Source organism: Botrytis cinerea, chromosome 7 (genome assembly GCF_000143535.2).
Source record: "Botrytis cinerea B05.10 chromosome 7, complete sequence".
Classification (NCBI taxonomy): Eukaryota; Fungi; Ascomycota; class Leotiomycetes; order Helotiales; family Sclerotiniaceae; genus Botrytis; species Botrytis cinerea.
Window position 1 is genome coordinate 2234163 of NC_037316.1, and position 14522 is coordinate 2248684.

General features: G+C 43.9%; 5 protein-coding genes across 5 annotated transcripts; 2 read left to right on the forward strand and 3 right to left on the reverse strand.

Annotated features, from left to right (window-relative positions):
- Nucleotides 1–122: 122 nt before the first annotated feature.
- On the reverse strand, nucleotides 123–1979 carry BCIN_07g06070 (hypothetical protein). Its single transcript, XM_001549559.2, has 3 exons — nucleotides 1254–1979; nucleotides 579–1192; nucleotides 123–518 (listed from the first exon to the last, which is right to left on the reverse strand). The coding sequence occupies exons 1-3, from the start codon at nucleotides 1749–1751 to the stop codon at nucleotides 344–346; spliced, it is 1287 nt and encodes a 428-aa protein (XP_001549609.1). The 5' UTR covers nucleotides 1752–1979; the 3' UTR covers nucleotides 123–343.
- Nucleotides 1980–2308: 329 nt separating this feature from the next.
- BCIN_07g06080 (hypothetical protein) lies at nucleotides 2309–4631 on the forward strand. The gene is made up of 5 exons (XM_024694203.1): nucleotides 2309–2492; nucleotides 2544–3132; nucleotides 3248–3318; nucleotides 3372–3819; nucleotides 3885–4631. Exons 2-5 carry the CDS (start codon nucleotides 2922–2924, stop codon nucleotides 4307–4309), a joined length of 1155 nt encoding a protein of 384 aa, XP_024549992.1. The 5' UTR covers nucleotides 2309–2492; nucleotides 2544–2921; the 3' UTR covers nucleotides 4310–4631.
- A 2617-nt stretch (nucleotides 4632–7248) lies between these two features.
- Bcspo7 lies at nucleotides 7249–9273 on the reverse strand. Its single transcript, XM_001549563.2, has one exon. It carries the CDS (start codon nucleotides 8841–8843, stop codon nucleotides 7440–7442), a length of 1404 nt encoding a protein of 467 aa, XP_001549613.1. The 5' UTR covers nucleotides 8844–9273; the 3' UTR covers nucleotides 7249–7439.
- A 93-nt stretch (nucleotides 9274–9366) lies between these two features.
- BCIN_07g06100 (hypothetical protein) lies at nucleotides 9367–11901 on the forward strand. The gene has a single exon (XM_001549564.2). The coding sequence runs from the start codon at nucleotides 9930–9932 to the stop codon at nucleotides 11529–11531; it is 1602 nt and encodes a 533-aa protein (XP_001549614.1). The 5' UTR covers nucleotides 9367–9929; the 3' UTR covers nucleotides 11532–11901.
- Nucleotides 11902–11952: 51 nt separating this feature from the next.
- Nucleotides 11953–14229, reverse strand: Bcalo2. The gene is made up of 6 exons (XM_024694204.1): nucleotides 13753–14229; nucleotides 13604–13698; nucleotides 13511–13542; nucleotides 13083–13442; nucleotides 12487–13012; nucleotides 11953–12360 (listed from the first exon to the last, which is right to left on the reverse strand). Exons 1-6 carry the CDS (start codon nucleotides 13809–13811, stop codon nucleotides 12302–12304), a joined length of 1131 nt encoding a protein of 376 aa, XP_024549993.1. The 5' UTR covers nucleotides 13812–14229; the 3' UTR covers nucleotides 11953–12301.
- Nucleotides 14230–14522: the final 293 nt, after the last annotated feature.

Sequence of the window (14522 nt, forward strand, 5' to 3'; positions counted from 1 at the left end):
GTGTCGTCTTATGTAAGCATTATATAAGCATTTAAGCTTCTCCTTAAGTGCCCATTTCAGGAAATGAGTGCCTTAGTGCCAACTGGGAATGTTGTTGGATAGAGAAACAATATCCTGAGGCGTGCAGTCAAAGTTTTTTCTCAACGTTAACGGTATGATTTTGGCAATTATGCACTCTCTGGCCATCACCAAATTCTGTGTGACAATTATAAGGCATTTGATGCTCATTTTGTACGTCTATCTAAATTACAATATTTTTACATTGGCACATAGATTGCAGAACTCGATATACATGCAATCGCATTTCCCTCACGAAGTAACCAGCACAACCAACTCGGATTCACTAATTCGGGGCTTTGGATGGACCAAAGGAAGAAGCCCAAGGATCATATGACTCTGCTGCCATGAGTTCTTGCATATGTCTTCTACGAATGCCTACATTGCCACCGTCAAAAATTGGTAGGACAATGGCTGTGTTCAATAGATCTCCGAAAGGCTGCTCGGCACTGTATGCAGTTCTATGATGGATAATTAGTGATCTTCCTACTTTGTGAAGAATGGCGTGATAGGGAACTTACATTCCAACAGCATTGATGGCTTCTGTAACCGCTTTGACGCTCTCTTCTGAGCAATAAATCTTCGCCGCCAATGCCAATTCACGTCTGGCGTTATAATCACCTGGACCATTCTCAAGAGTATAAGCTGCCTTCCATGTCAAAGCTCTGGAAGCTTCTGCCTTCATTTTGATACCGCTTAGGATATCTGCGAAAGCTTGTCTTGACAACAGATCTTCTGCTCCTCTACGATTGTCGGCTTTGGCAAATGCTAGAGCTGCCTCGAAAGCGGCTCTCATAACACTGACACTCATGGCACCGACCAAAACAGCAGAACAATCGAATGACCCAGATACTACAGGAACACCTTGACCTGGTGGGCATAGAACATTCTTGGTAGGAACTCTTAAGTTGGTATATTTGATATGTGGGCCAGAGCAAGCAGGGTGTCCGGCAGTTGCTACATGTTTGAGTGTTTTGAAAGCGCCCTTTTCGTTACGTTCGATATCAGCTCTACTGACGAGCAGTATCATGATTGCGTCGGCGGGTTCATCTGAAGTAACACTCGGATCACGGCAGACTACACATTGAAGGTCTGCACCTTCAAAGTCCCAGCCTGCACAGTTGGTAGCCCACATCTGTTTCCCGAGTTAGTTTCACTTTCAGGTGCGGGTTCAGTTTTCTTCTAGCTTTTCTTACCTTTTCTCCATTAAGTACCCATTCATCACCTTCAAGTGTGGCCGTTGTGTTGAGCCCCGGAGCACCTTTCTCTAAGAAGTTTGCAACTCCTCCTGGCTCAGAGAATACCAAACTTGCTAATGGTGCCCCTTCACCATTCAAAAATGGTTCCAAAAATTCTTTGTGCTCTTCTTTTCCAGCCAAATTCAATGGCGTCAACCCCAATCCAGTTGCAAAAATTGTTAAAGATGCGGAAGGATCAACAGCATACATCTCTTCGACTAAGATAGTTGATTCAGTTAAACTTCCACCTACTCCTCCAATATGAGGTCCTATCAAGCCTTTGATCATGCCCCCAGCTGTTGCACCAGCATAGAAAGGCTTTAATGATTGGAACTGTTCCTCGTCTTTCTTCGCGGAGTAAACCTTCTTGATATCTTTTAGAGGACCAGCAGCGAAGGCAGCTGCATGTTTTCGGATGCCATCCTCGGATGCAGAGAGTTGAAAGTCTATAGGCATATTGTAAAATTTGTAAATGGGGAGTTTTTTTTTTTTTTTTGAAAGATGATGTTAGAAATTTTACAGATGAAAATGTATTTGAAAACTGGTGTGTGTTTATTTTTCTGCAAATTATTTGAAGAAAATCAGAATTGAGAGTTGTTAAAATACAAGAAGTAATTTGAACTTTATGAGGGGTAGTTTCCAAAATAGACTAGGGCTGATGTAAAGTGCGGAACTGTCGAGTTCGTTGGAAGGATGCTGGTGACAGGGTTTGTCATGTTATCGCTGACATTCTGACGGGCCATTCACTAAGTGACATGGGGCTCTTGGCCGACGGTTTTACAGGCATTACCAATCTGTCAAGCACTACAATGGTTGACGGCATAATAATAATAATAAGTATTGTACAGTGGCTATATGAGTAAGTAGTGTAAACCCCACTTTTAGCAAAACCTTGCTGTTTTTAGACATTTCGCTACTGTTTTAGGGAATTCAAGTACACATTAAACTATTCCCCTCGAATTTCGCTTTTCAACGTTTCTTTTAGCTTAGAAAGCTTTATAAACTTCTAATAAGACCTTCAAGAACTTTAATAAACTTTCTAACAAAATTAAAATCGGAGGATTTTCAAGGAATAGATCTACTTTAATAAATTAGTATACCCTTGTATGCGGATGAAAGCTCGACCTAACCGCAAAAAAGCTCGGTCACTTTTTGATGTTTTACAATACTTACGCCGTCTCGAGGCCGTCAACCTCCGTATATACCATGATCCTATTGCAACACAAGCCCTTGAACTAACTATTATAGGAAACGCTAGTCCTGTCCTGTACAGTATCATCTTTCCAAATCCGTTTATTCGAAATCCGAGGATATGACCCTATGTATGAGGTATCCTGCATTCGCGTCTCAATATGTTTTTCATCACTTCAACGGGCAAGATTACAACCCTGTTGGGGATTCGCATAGGCAGGATTAGGCGTTTATAATTGGTTCCGAGATTGATAGTTGTTGATCCTTCTTCATCATATCTACGGTGCCATTACCGCGCCGCCCCCGACATTAAGTTTCGGGTCCACTCACTTCTTCTCTGCAAAAAAAGCTGCATATATCTCCTCGGAATAGCAACAAACTGTTTGTTTATTGTCCGACTTTTTTTATTTACATTTTTAACCCAGTCAAAACGCAATGTCTGCCACAGACCCCAATATACCGCATGACTCCAAGGTGAATCAGATATTGGGAGTATGTTCTGCCATGTTGGTGATTACTACAATAGTGGTAGCAGCAAGAATTTGGACCCGCTTGAAGCTTGCTCAGGGTGGACTTGGAGCCGATGACTGGTGTATAATTGTTGCTTGGGTTTTGGCTGTAGCTTATGATCTTGATCCAATTAATCGTGAGTTCTTTCCGAAAAGATGCACGGCGGTCTTTCGTTTGCTGTTGGAGTCATGTCACTGTCCTTGGGGTGAAGCAGATGTCAAGCGCATGAATATGACTGATATGTTTGATAGAAGTAACATTTGGATTGGGTCAACACATATATGATCTGCCTGAAAGTACAAATTTCAGTGCTTCTCTAGAGGTGAATCTAGCAACTTGGCGATGAATCTCCCACCATGTTAACACAAATTCAAGCTCTATTACTTCGGTGAAATCATCTACTTCGTCTGTGTCGGCGTCACGAAAGTAGCTATCCTCATTCTATATCTTCGTCTAGCCACCTCCAAGGTCTTTCGAACCCTCATCTGGGGTGTAATGGCCTTCGTGATCCTTACATCTTTCTCCTTCGTCATTGCGACTATTTTCCAATGTACGCCGATTTCCAAGGCGTGGGAACAACCTGTTACAAGTAAGGGACATTGTATCCAAGTCAATGCTATGTTCTATGCCAATGCCGGCTTGGATATCTTTCAGGATCTGTTGATATACGTTTTGCCAATGAAGATGTTGTATTCGATTCAGATACCGAGGAGACAGAAATTCGCACTTATGATTGTTTTTGCGGTAGGAGGCTTTGTGGTTGTCACGGGCATGATCAGACTTTATTATCTGCAAGGTGCTCAAGCATCGCAGGATCCTTCTTGTGAGTAATTTTCCTACTGATACCGGGAATTCTTTCAGTGGGCTTGTTATCTAACAGCCGTCTAGATGACAATGTAGGCGGTGCCGTCTGGTCTTGCATCGAATGCAACATAGGCGTAGTGTGTGCCTCGCTCCCACATTTCAAGCCCCTCTTCGACCGATTCTTCCCATCGTTAATGGGTCGATCTGTCGGCGCCTCAAATCACAACGGTCATTCAGGAGGGCCAGATTTACGAAATAATTACGTTAAACAAAATAATGAATATGAGCTGGAAAATGGAGGCGCGAAGAAGAAAGTGTGGAAAGATACTTACGAGGGGAAGTATGGGAAAGACTTGGCCAATAATATTGAGGTGGGTGATACGATCTACGGGGGAAACGATAGCGAGGAGAGGTTGAGAGGGTTGACACCGCCCGAGACTGAGGGATACAATGCAGGGGGGATTTACAAAAGCACAAAGGTTGTGGTTAGTAGGTTGCCGGCAAATTGAAGGACGAAAGAACGATGTTTGGTATGAAAGATAGGGTCTACGCAATGATATATTATGGGTCAGCATGGAAAGGCGTTGGATATAATAATGGTATTACCCATGGACTTGAACTTGAGGCTCAAAACTCTTCAGAGAACAGATAGTTTTTACGAGAACTTATGCTTCGCGGCCTTGGAATTTTGTAAATCATCTAGAAATATATTACATTACATCGTTGGGCGAAAACCTCTATGAAACTTCTTCTTTTCATCCAGTTGATCCCTCAACGTACCTCTCCATCTCCATCCCCTTTACAATCATGCGACTAATCTTCCACTTTCCACTTTTCATTTTCCATCTCACTCCCAAATCCCAAATTGCATCTCACCCTCAACGTTACAATCGCGATTCCTTACGTCAGACGAAACGAAAGAAAATAGCGCTAGTACGTACCAGGATCGGACTTTAGAAAGTCGCCTTCTAGACTTTGACGTTTCATCCAAATCCAAATCCAAATCCCGATGCCTATCACTATCCCTATCCCGATGCCTATCTCTATCCCTATTCACATTCACAATCACAATCACATTCACAACTAGGCCGACACAATTAAATCCATCTCTTTCGGGAACTCTACAGGGGCAACAAATGTGATGCATAATATGCATGCAAGGTGTGCGATCCCGACGCGCGGGTATTGTTTCTGTGGTGTGTGATGATTTGCTTTTCTTCATTTGGGATTCTACCTTACTTATCAAAGAGGGAGGGGTGGGATTCTGGAATTTTAAAGTAGGGAAGGGTGGGATGGTGATGGTGATGGTGATGGATATGATGATTAATTGATGACACATGCAAAAGCAAAGCGAGTGCTAATTATGTTTAATTTGGGGGCGATATATACACATCTGCACTTACTACTATTTCGCGAATCGCTCATTCATCTATGGCAAGGAATGGAATGCTAGCTTCGTAGGTAACTAGGTAGATATAATATATACTTGAGAGATCGAATTCACATATCCGTCCCTCCATCCCATTTTCTTCACACTCCCCATGTCATCCCAGCAATACAAATCATCCCCACACAATCAACAGCATCCCAGCATCCCAGCATCCCAGCATCCCAGCATCCCAGCATCCCACCCCCACACCCCATGTTACCCTACCATTTATTATTCACTACCTACCTACCTACTACCTAGTAAGTATTCCTCTATTATCTACTGCATCCAAGCATCCCATCCCCATCCCATCCCATCCCATCCCATCCCCATTCCTGCAAATCTCCCAATCCAGCATCTCAGTCCCACCCCAAGATCCAGCACGCACTAGACAACTAAAAATCCCCCAAAAAATCAATAAAAATAAAAATAAAAAATAAAAATAAAATAAATCAAAATGTCACCGCAGCATGCACACATCCGCAACACACCCAAAAATAACTCTAAAAATCCAATACCACGCACACCACGCCACACAAGAAGCTTAAATCTTTAAATTGTCGTCCCCCAAAAAGGAAGGCGCATATACGAAATTTAGCAGTCGGGGGTAGTATTGCGGAAGAGAAACAGGACGAGGCGTAAGTAAGTAATCGGCACATCTTTTTCTTCCGAGTCTGGATCTACATACCTATGCATATGTGGCGCCGTGTATGAAACGTGACGGAATGGGAGGAACGAGTGTGAGTATGGTATGGATGTGGCACGGTGTAGAGAGAGAAGGTCGAGGGATGCATTGTATAGTATCGAGGAGGGGGGAGTTTCGTGTACTGGATTGATTTTCTTTGTGAAGCGTGTATGTGTTCATGTATATGATCCTGATCCTGATCCTGATCGTGATCGTGATTGATTAGTACTACCTTTCCGCGAGTATACAGGAATGGAATCTGTAAGAAAGTTTGATATATATATATTGCAGAAGATAAACACTAGAGAATGATCAGGTTACAAATTACCATGTAGTTGTCACAAAGTATGAAGCGTATATACTGCGTAGCTTCTCTCGGGATCTATCTTTGCGGTGTGGTAGCACCCAAGTTGATACTGAGTAGTATCGCTGAAGTAGAGTGCAAAGTTGCATTAGCTATTACCAAGATTGTAACTTTCACCGCTACTATCACTTCACTTAACGGATGGATTTCCTTCCGGTATTATGACGATCGTCGCTAGGAGCCTAGGAGCTCGCGAAAGTCAATCTACTCATAGCTACATAAAGAGATATGTATCGAACACTCACTCTAAAGAATCTACCTCCAAATCAGAAAATGGAGGTTCAATCAAGTTGAGAAGGTTCGACAGACTATCATTGTAACCTCAATAGAGGCCAAGTTAGGAACATACAGAATCAAGTATCAAGTTGGTACAATATTGAATCTCATAGAAATTCTACGTGTACCGAATCCAGAACCCAAACAAGCCACTCCAAACTATAGTGAAGTAAAGTAAAGCAAAGCAAAACAAAACAAAACAAAACAGAACAAAGCAATCTTACCTCTTCCCCAAGGAAAACACATACACATACACATACACATACACATACACATACACATACACATCCACAAACGGTATCTCAAATCTCAAATCCAACTCCAAATCCACAAACAACCCACGTCCACAATTCCCATCCCCATCGCCATCTCTATCCCCAAGAAAAACATCACCCCACCCCACTCCAAACCCCTCATTCCAAACCCCTCACTCCAAACTCCAATTCAAAATCACAACCACAATACAAAACTCAACAACCAATCCATATAAGCATGCATCTCTCAGCAGAACACATACAAGATTTCCAGTCCGAGACAATCCTAACTAATATCAAGCACAAGCTTGAGTTTCTAGAAACCGACATGAAGTGACTGTCGCAAGAATCAAACTGTTCCTTGGGGTCACTTGACTCGGGATATTTTTTTAAAAAATAATAAAAATTAATAAAAATTAAATGCCGAGGCCACTCACTAGTGTTCTTCTAAGAACTAGAGTTGATTAAGTTTAAGAAGAATGACAATGCTACTTTTCTTCAAAGCCTGGTTAATAGTCATGAGTACAGTAGCCGCTAGTTATAATTTGAAAATACATTTGCAAGATCAACAGTAAAAAATCAACAAGAGGGGGTAAAGTTAAGACATTCATAGCATTAAGGATATCTATTTCTATTTCTCATCACCACCTTCAGCTGCCAAAGCATCAATTCTCGAGGCCCTCAAATTTCCCGATTTTCCTTTCGTAGACGATCTCAATGATCTGGTACTTGCGGAATCAGCATCGCCTGAGAGTGGTGTAACCGGCCTCTCACTATCTAGAGAAGAAAGACTAGTGTAGCTACTTTCTCTAACTAATGGCGATGGAACATCAGGAGTAGATGATCTAGAGCCTCCGGCTCCAACTCTGGGAGAAGGAGGGGCGAGTTTCTGCCCACTAGTTGGAACAGAAAGAGTCTTCTTTCTCCTACGTTCAGAGGCAGTGGACGCGCTGCTGGCTTTCCTTGTATGACTACTGCCAGGTCTTTCATCGGCTTCCGCAGTAGGTGTTGCGCTTCGAGATGAGTTACGAGAATGAGAGTGTGATCGTACGCTTGCACTCCTATCGCGTTTCGATGCAGTACTTTGTCGACGAGGTCGATGATGAATCTTCTCAACATCCGTCGCATGCCCTGAACTCCATCCGCGGTATCCGGTCCACCATAACCATCCCCCTTGTTGCTTTGCTAGTTTCCTTTCCCGTTCCTTCAATTTCTGTCGTAATATTTTTCGTCGCTCGTTTTCCTTTTCCCAGTATTCCGTACGATATATATCCCAATTTTCTCTGAAATTAGGAGAGAAAGGTTTGGGAAGCAATAAAAGCTTCACGTAATCTCCACCGGGTGCCAAGTCTTCTTCATAACGTTTCGTATCATCATCATCATGTATATTCCGTAGCGCATGATGCCCTCCATTCTTCGTAGCCTTCTCCGACTCTTTCAATAACGATTGATCCACAAAACGATATGAGCTCCCACCGCTGCTGCCCGAGAACAAGCCGTACGAAAATAGAAATGATAATGCCGACAATAATTCCTTCCACCATGATTGCTTAATAACCACCAGCTTACAATTAAATCCTCGAAGCCCTCTGTTCGTAATACCCACAAATCTCCGCGGCCATCGAATGCCTCGCTCCCATTGTCCAGTCCCCCAGATTAATAGTGCTGTTACTATACCGCCCATGAAACACATTTTCTCCGTCATCTCCACAACCCAGTATACAGATCCGCCTACACCACTACCGTCTTCTCTCGGTGCCAGGAACAAGGCATACCCAAACCATATAATCCATAGCCCCAGCAAACTTAAAAAGAACGCATGTTGCCGCCTTCGCGTGCGAAGTTGTAGCCACTGTGCGCGTAGTGAAGCTTCGAGGATTAGAAGATTAAGGTAGATCTGCGGGGGAGAAGAGGGAAGGGACGCGAGAGGATCAGTGATGGAAGGCTCGGACGGTGTAACACCAGTAGTTGGGATAGGAGGAATATGGGCTCCTGGAGGCGGAGCGCCTTTGACTATCTGGTCGAGATTAGACATCGCGATGGATGAACGTCTGTAGTATGTGAAGCTATGGCAGTATCATCGTGCTCTCCTCGTAGCTGTTGTGGAACGGTAGAATTGGAGGCTGGTGCGCAATGAGTGGAAAATGTTGGGAAGCACGAAGTTGTTCTGAAAGTCGTAAAAAAGAAAAGCGCTGTTGGGTAAACAAAGTCCAGTATCAGCTACCAATAGAATAAATTTGGAGTTGTGGAGCAATATGGGGTGGCATAGTTCATTCACCGATAGTACTGGTATGCTGGTATGCTGGTATGCACGTATGAAGTTGGGTTGGGTTGAGGTTCAATATTCCAGAAGCTCGGCAATGATAACTTTTAGGTGTGACGGAACATGCAAGCAGCTGACACCGTCATCGGTGTGGGTGGCAGATGTTTTCTTATGGCCACCACCAACCTCAGTACTAAATATCTATAATAAATTTGATAATAAATTTGACAATAAAATGTTATATAACTTATTCTATCTTATACACAGCTTAATAAGCGTGTTTTATATATACCAAGGCCCAATCGCAATGAAGCAAATGCGAATAGAGGAAACTTGGTCCATTCTCAAGGCCTTTTTCTATGGAACTTCGGACTGTGGGTGCTCCGACCACCGAGCGTGGTTGATCGCATTCGCATGTGCATTTACGATGACGCCCCAAGAACCAGCTAACAAATCGCATCTGGTAAATCTCACTCTTCCACGTCAACCCCCCCTTAAATACTCCCTCGAATGATTTTATGCATTCTACGGCGTGAACTTTACTTATCCTCGCAGTGTCTGACCTTATTATTCCATCTATTTCCTCACTCCCTACAGTTCATAAGCCGGCTGAACATTTAAAGTGGCGTTCACCGGCCGTACCTGTTCCAAAGTCCTTAACTCCGTCGACAGTGAAAGTAAAATTACTTCCTTTATAAGCAATCGAGAGGTGCACGAGTTGCCTCTCAATCATTCAAGTTGTATCAAACAAATTTCACATCGCTATTATTGCGATCAGGTCCATTCGACACGTTCAGTGGACGAAAGTCTGCTCTTCCATATCTGAGACGACTCTCCAATCTTACATCCTACACTACAATGGCTACCTCTGATACTGAGGCTTCTCGAAGCCAGCAGTCTCCATTGGCTTCGAGCCGCGAGGCCTCCAAAGGAGTTCCTCAAGCAAAAGGCTTTTTTCCTCTAGGTTATAAGCCGGCATTCAGTCAGTGGTGGGCAAGCGTTTCACCCGCTGTCGCAGAACATACTGTTATGTCCTTCGTTCCATATCTACAAAAGCCACCTACGCATACTCAGACTGGCTCTGCCCCAGTTTCTGCTGGCACATCGACACTTTCAGTAAACGATGATCCGAATGCTCTATCGACGCCAGTTCAAACGAATTCTATAAACGATCCTCATGGTCCAAGACAATGGCATTCGAATCTTGTGAAACTGAGTGGGAAGAACAGGGCATTGAATGAGTTTTCTGTGGAAAGAGTGGGAGAAAAAGTCGAGGATACATTAGTAATGCTTCACGGCTACGGCGCAGGTCTTGGATTCTTCTACAAAAACTTCGAGGGGTTAAGTCGAGTGCCAGGTTGGAAAATATACGCCCTGGACATGCTGGGAATGGGACGAAGCACTCGGCCACCTTTCAAAATAAGTGCTAAGGATCAAGCTGGAAAAATTGCAGAAACAGAGAGTTGGTTTATTGATGCGCTGGAAGAATGGCGTGTTCTAAAGAAACTCGACAAATTTACACTTTTAGGCCACAGTATGGGTGGTTATATGGCTGTTGCATACGCACTTAAATATCCTGGCCATCTTAACAAATTGATACTCGCCTCACCAGTGGGAATTCCTGAAGATCCTTACGCCACCTCAGCGGCTATGCCCGAGCCTGAGGAATCTACTCTCGCAAGTGAATTTACACAAGACCAAGAAGCAGATATCGTCTCCTCATCATCCTCCAATCCAAGTAGACGTACCACCGGCGGTGATAACAACAATTTTGGAAATATGCGTAACAAACGCGAAAACAACAAATCCAAAAACGAACCCGCCAAGCGACCTCTCCCCTTCTGGCTCACCTACCTCTGGGACGCAAACGTATCCCCCTTTTCTTTCGTCCGCTGGGCCGGTCCCTTTGGACCCCGTCTCGTCTCCGGTTGGACATCCCGTCGCTTTTCCCATCTCCCTAGTAACGAAAACGAAGCGCTACACATGTACGCCTACTCCCTCTTCCGCCAACGTGGATCCGGCGAATATGCACTCCCCTATATTCTAGCCCCGGGGGCCTTTGCTCGCTCCCCTCTAATCCACCGCATCCATGGCGTAGGTCGTCAACAAATCCCTTCCACTTCCACCTCACCCATCACCCAAAAAGAACACGGCTACCCCGTCCTCTTAATGTACGGTGATAACGATTGGATGGACGTAGCCGGTGGATATGCCGCCGAACAAGCTTGCAAAGAGGAGCGCGAAAAAACTCTCGCTAAAGCATCAAAAGAGGAAAAGGAACTAGAAAACGGTAGCGCAAAAGTTGTCATTATCCAAAAAGCAGGCCATCATTTGTATCTAGATGGATGGGAAGAATTCAATGAATTCATGAGAGGCGAGATGAAGGAGACGACCATGGACAATCGCAAGATGAAAAGTGTTTTAGAGAAGCTGGGGGTGGAGGTTGAGGAAAGATCATAGTATGTAGTTCGCAGAAAGGAAGTGAAATTTTGAATTGGATTGGGTTAGGTTTAGAGGGGACACGGTGCGGGATTATATCAGGTATACTTAATGGTTTTGGCTCTAGTTTTGTATGGGAACAAGCAATACAGGATTGTGTGTGATGTTGGAGTTTTTGGGGACTGATCACTCTAGATTTATTTACATGGACAAAGGCGAGTAGAGCGAGCAGGGTGTTTTTCTTCTTCTTCTTCTCCTTTCTATATCCATACTTGTAAAAGTACAATGCACCCACTCGACCACCCATTAGCAGACGCATTCATGAGATATATATAGACTCATAAACTTAGACAGACTTAAATAAAAATAAATGCAGAAGCATAGCATAGCATAGTATCGCATAGCATCGCACCGAGAAGATAGTCACATCCAATATCCGTACTATCACATCCATACAAGTAATTACCAAAATTATATACACATAAAAAAAAAGAAATATCCAACACCTTTTGCCGTCTGTGCTGGCCGTGTCTTCAAAAAGAGGCCTGGGTATATCGAACCTCCACACGTGCGCGCCTGATTTGACCTTTCCTTTCCTTTCCTGACCTGACCTGACCTGACTAGGCCTGACAAATACTAATAATACGAATACCAATACCAATACCAATATCAGTCCCATGATTATGCCCGTGATTACATCGCTATCGCTATATCATTACATTTTACATTATTGCTCCATCGTTTGTGCGTTTGTTCTTCCGTTTATTTGGTTTGTTTGTTTGTGTATTCATTCAAAACTTGGTACCGTTGACGTATGGTAGGAGGTTTTGAGTGCCTAGCGTGCGACCCTCTGGAGGGGGAGAGAGAGATGTGGTTAGTTATAGTAGTGGTGATAATAATGATAACAAGGGGATTTTTATATCTTTCTAGAGCAAGAGAGGGAGAGAGGGATAGCAATAGTAAAAGTAACACGTACTAACAAACCAAACAATCAAGCTCGGCAATTTAAAATTTCCCGACCTGCCCGTCGCCTTGCTCCGTCCAAGAGCCACCGCAATCATCGGGGCCCCGTCCGTTTTATACACCACGGGGGCTTTCGATCTCAGCACCAGATCTAAATTTTTCGCCAGCGCGTGCGCCTGTTTATCCGCGTAGACGAACTGGCTCGGTTGCGCATCGATAATGTCGCCTGCGGCCCAGACATCTTCGGCGCCGTGGACGCGCAGCTGCGGATCGACTTTTACGAAGTTTTGACCGTCGAGCAGGTCTCTGGGGATGAATTGGCTGTTTGGGATGGTGCCCAGCGTGGGGAGATAGAGATCGCAAAGCAGTTTTTCGCCATTGGATAGGGAGAGTTCGGTTTGGGAGGTGGGGAGCACTTTGGTGGAGTTGATTCGCGTGCGGAGTCGCACGTTGACATGCATTTTCTCGAGCTCTTTTTGGGCTCCTGAGGCGATGGGGCTCGTGACTGCGCCTTTGAGAATTTCGTCGCTGGATGTGATCTTTGTTTTTCGGTTAGCATGTCGTCTATCTATTTATATGGGAATTAGATCGGTATGCGATAGTACGTACTAATATGACATCCTTGGTCTTTCCAAATTCGAATCCTAACTCTCCGACGGTCTCTACACCCGTGGGTCCTGCGCCTCCCACTACAATAATTTTTGCGTTGGCTACCTTCTCGCGAAATCTATGAAGGAGCTCTTTGGTCTGTTCGTATCCGGACGGTGCTCCTTTCCACGGTACTTCGCCTATGGTGTGACTACCGGTAGCAATAACCAACGAATCGTATGATTGAACTGAATCGTGTCCCGCCGTAGTTTTGATCGTGACGGTTTTAGCGACCGCATCCATACTCGTAGCGGTCCCTAAGAGGAACTCGAAAGATTCGCTTGGATATTTGGAAAAGCCAGGCGCAATCTCGGCGAACATCTGGAAAAAAAGTGTCAATTACGTAGCGAGAGGTTGGAGAAAATTCCAAATATCAAGAATTGGCGTACCTTTTCATCTCCGAATTGTCCTGGAACAATTGCTATTATCGTTTGTGAGAATAAGATCCAAAAACAAGTGTGAATAGATGTCTTGCTACAAACCTCGAACTGAAGCCATGTTCCAATATAGATGTGTGGTAGGCGAGACCAAAACTATCTTGAGGTCAGGAACCGCCGACAGAGTCGTTTTCAAAAGCCTGCGTAGCATTAGTTACTCTCTTTACTACATCATATAGTATAAAGATACTGACTTATGCGCGACTGTGAGTCCAACATAGGAAGCCCCGAGAATCAGGACAGTTTTCGACATCTTTGCGCGAATGATCAGTATTCTCTAGAAAAACGAGGTTCTGATCTTGTGTTGTCTTTTGAAACATTGAAGAAATGAAATATCGCGAATAGTTATAAGAAAATGTGTTAGTGAAGATGAGATGGGAACCATCAGTGCTGAAACAATAGTTTGATGTCAAAGAATGAGGGTAGCAAAAAGTAATAAGAATTAGTCCTTGTGCGCAGAACAATCTCATATTAATAGCAATGATATTATGTCTACCTAGTACCCATCAGTAGAGCAGCGCCACGAATAGTTCGCCGGCTTGGTATTGAAATTACTTGGGGCCTTAAAGGCTGCATAGTAAATTATATAGAGGGTCGAAGAAGGGAAAGCGAGAAGAAAAGGTCCACATCAGCGAAAGTTTGTTGTGATACTTGTGAAGATGTTTGGGACCTTTGGGAAGCGAAGTCTACTAAAGGATGATTCAACCCGAGACCCCGTAATATAATATTTGGTCCGAGAGGATCTGCGTCTCTGCACGGACGAGATCCTCAAAGACTTATTTTTGAGCTCTGTGCGATAGATTCATCTCAATTAAGCTTTCGGGTTTCGGACGAAGAATCTCATATCGACCAATGAAAGCGACGGATTTAGATCAAAACGCGTAAATTGCTTGATTCAGAAGTGGTCCAAACATTGCGGTTGACTTAGATGTCAGCAACACCACGGGGAAAACATGTGGAAATA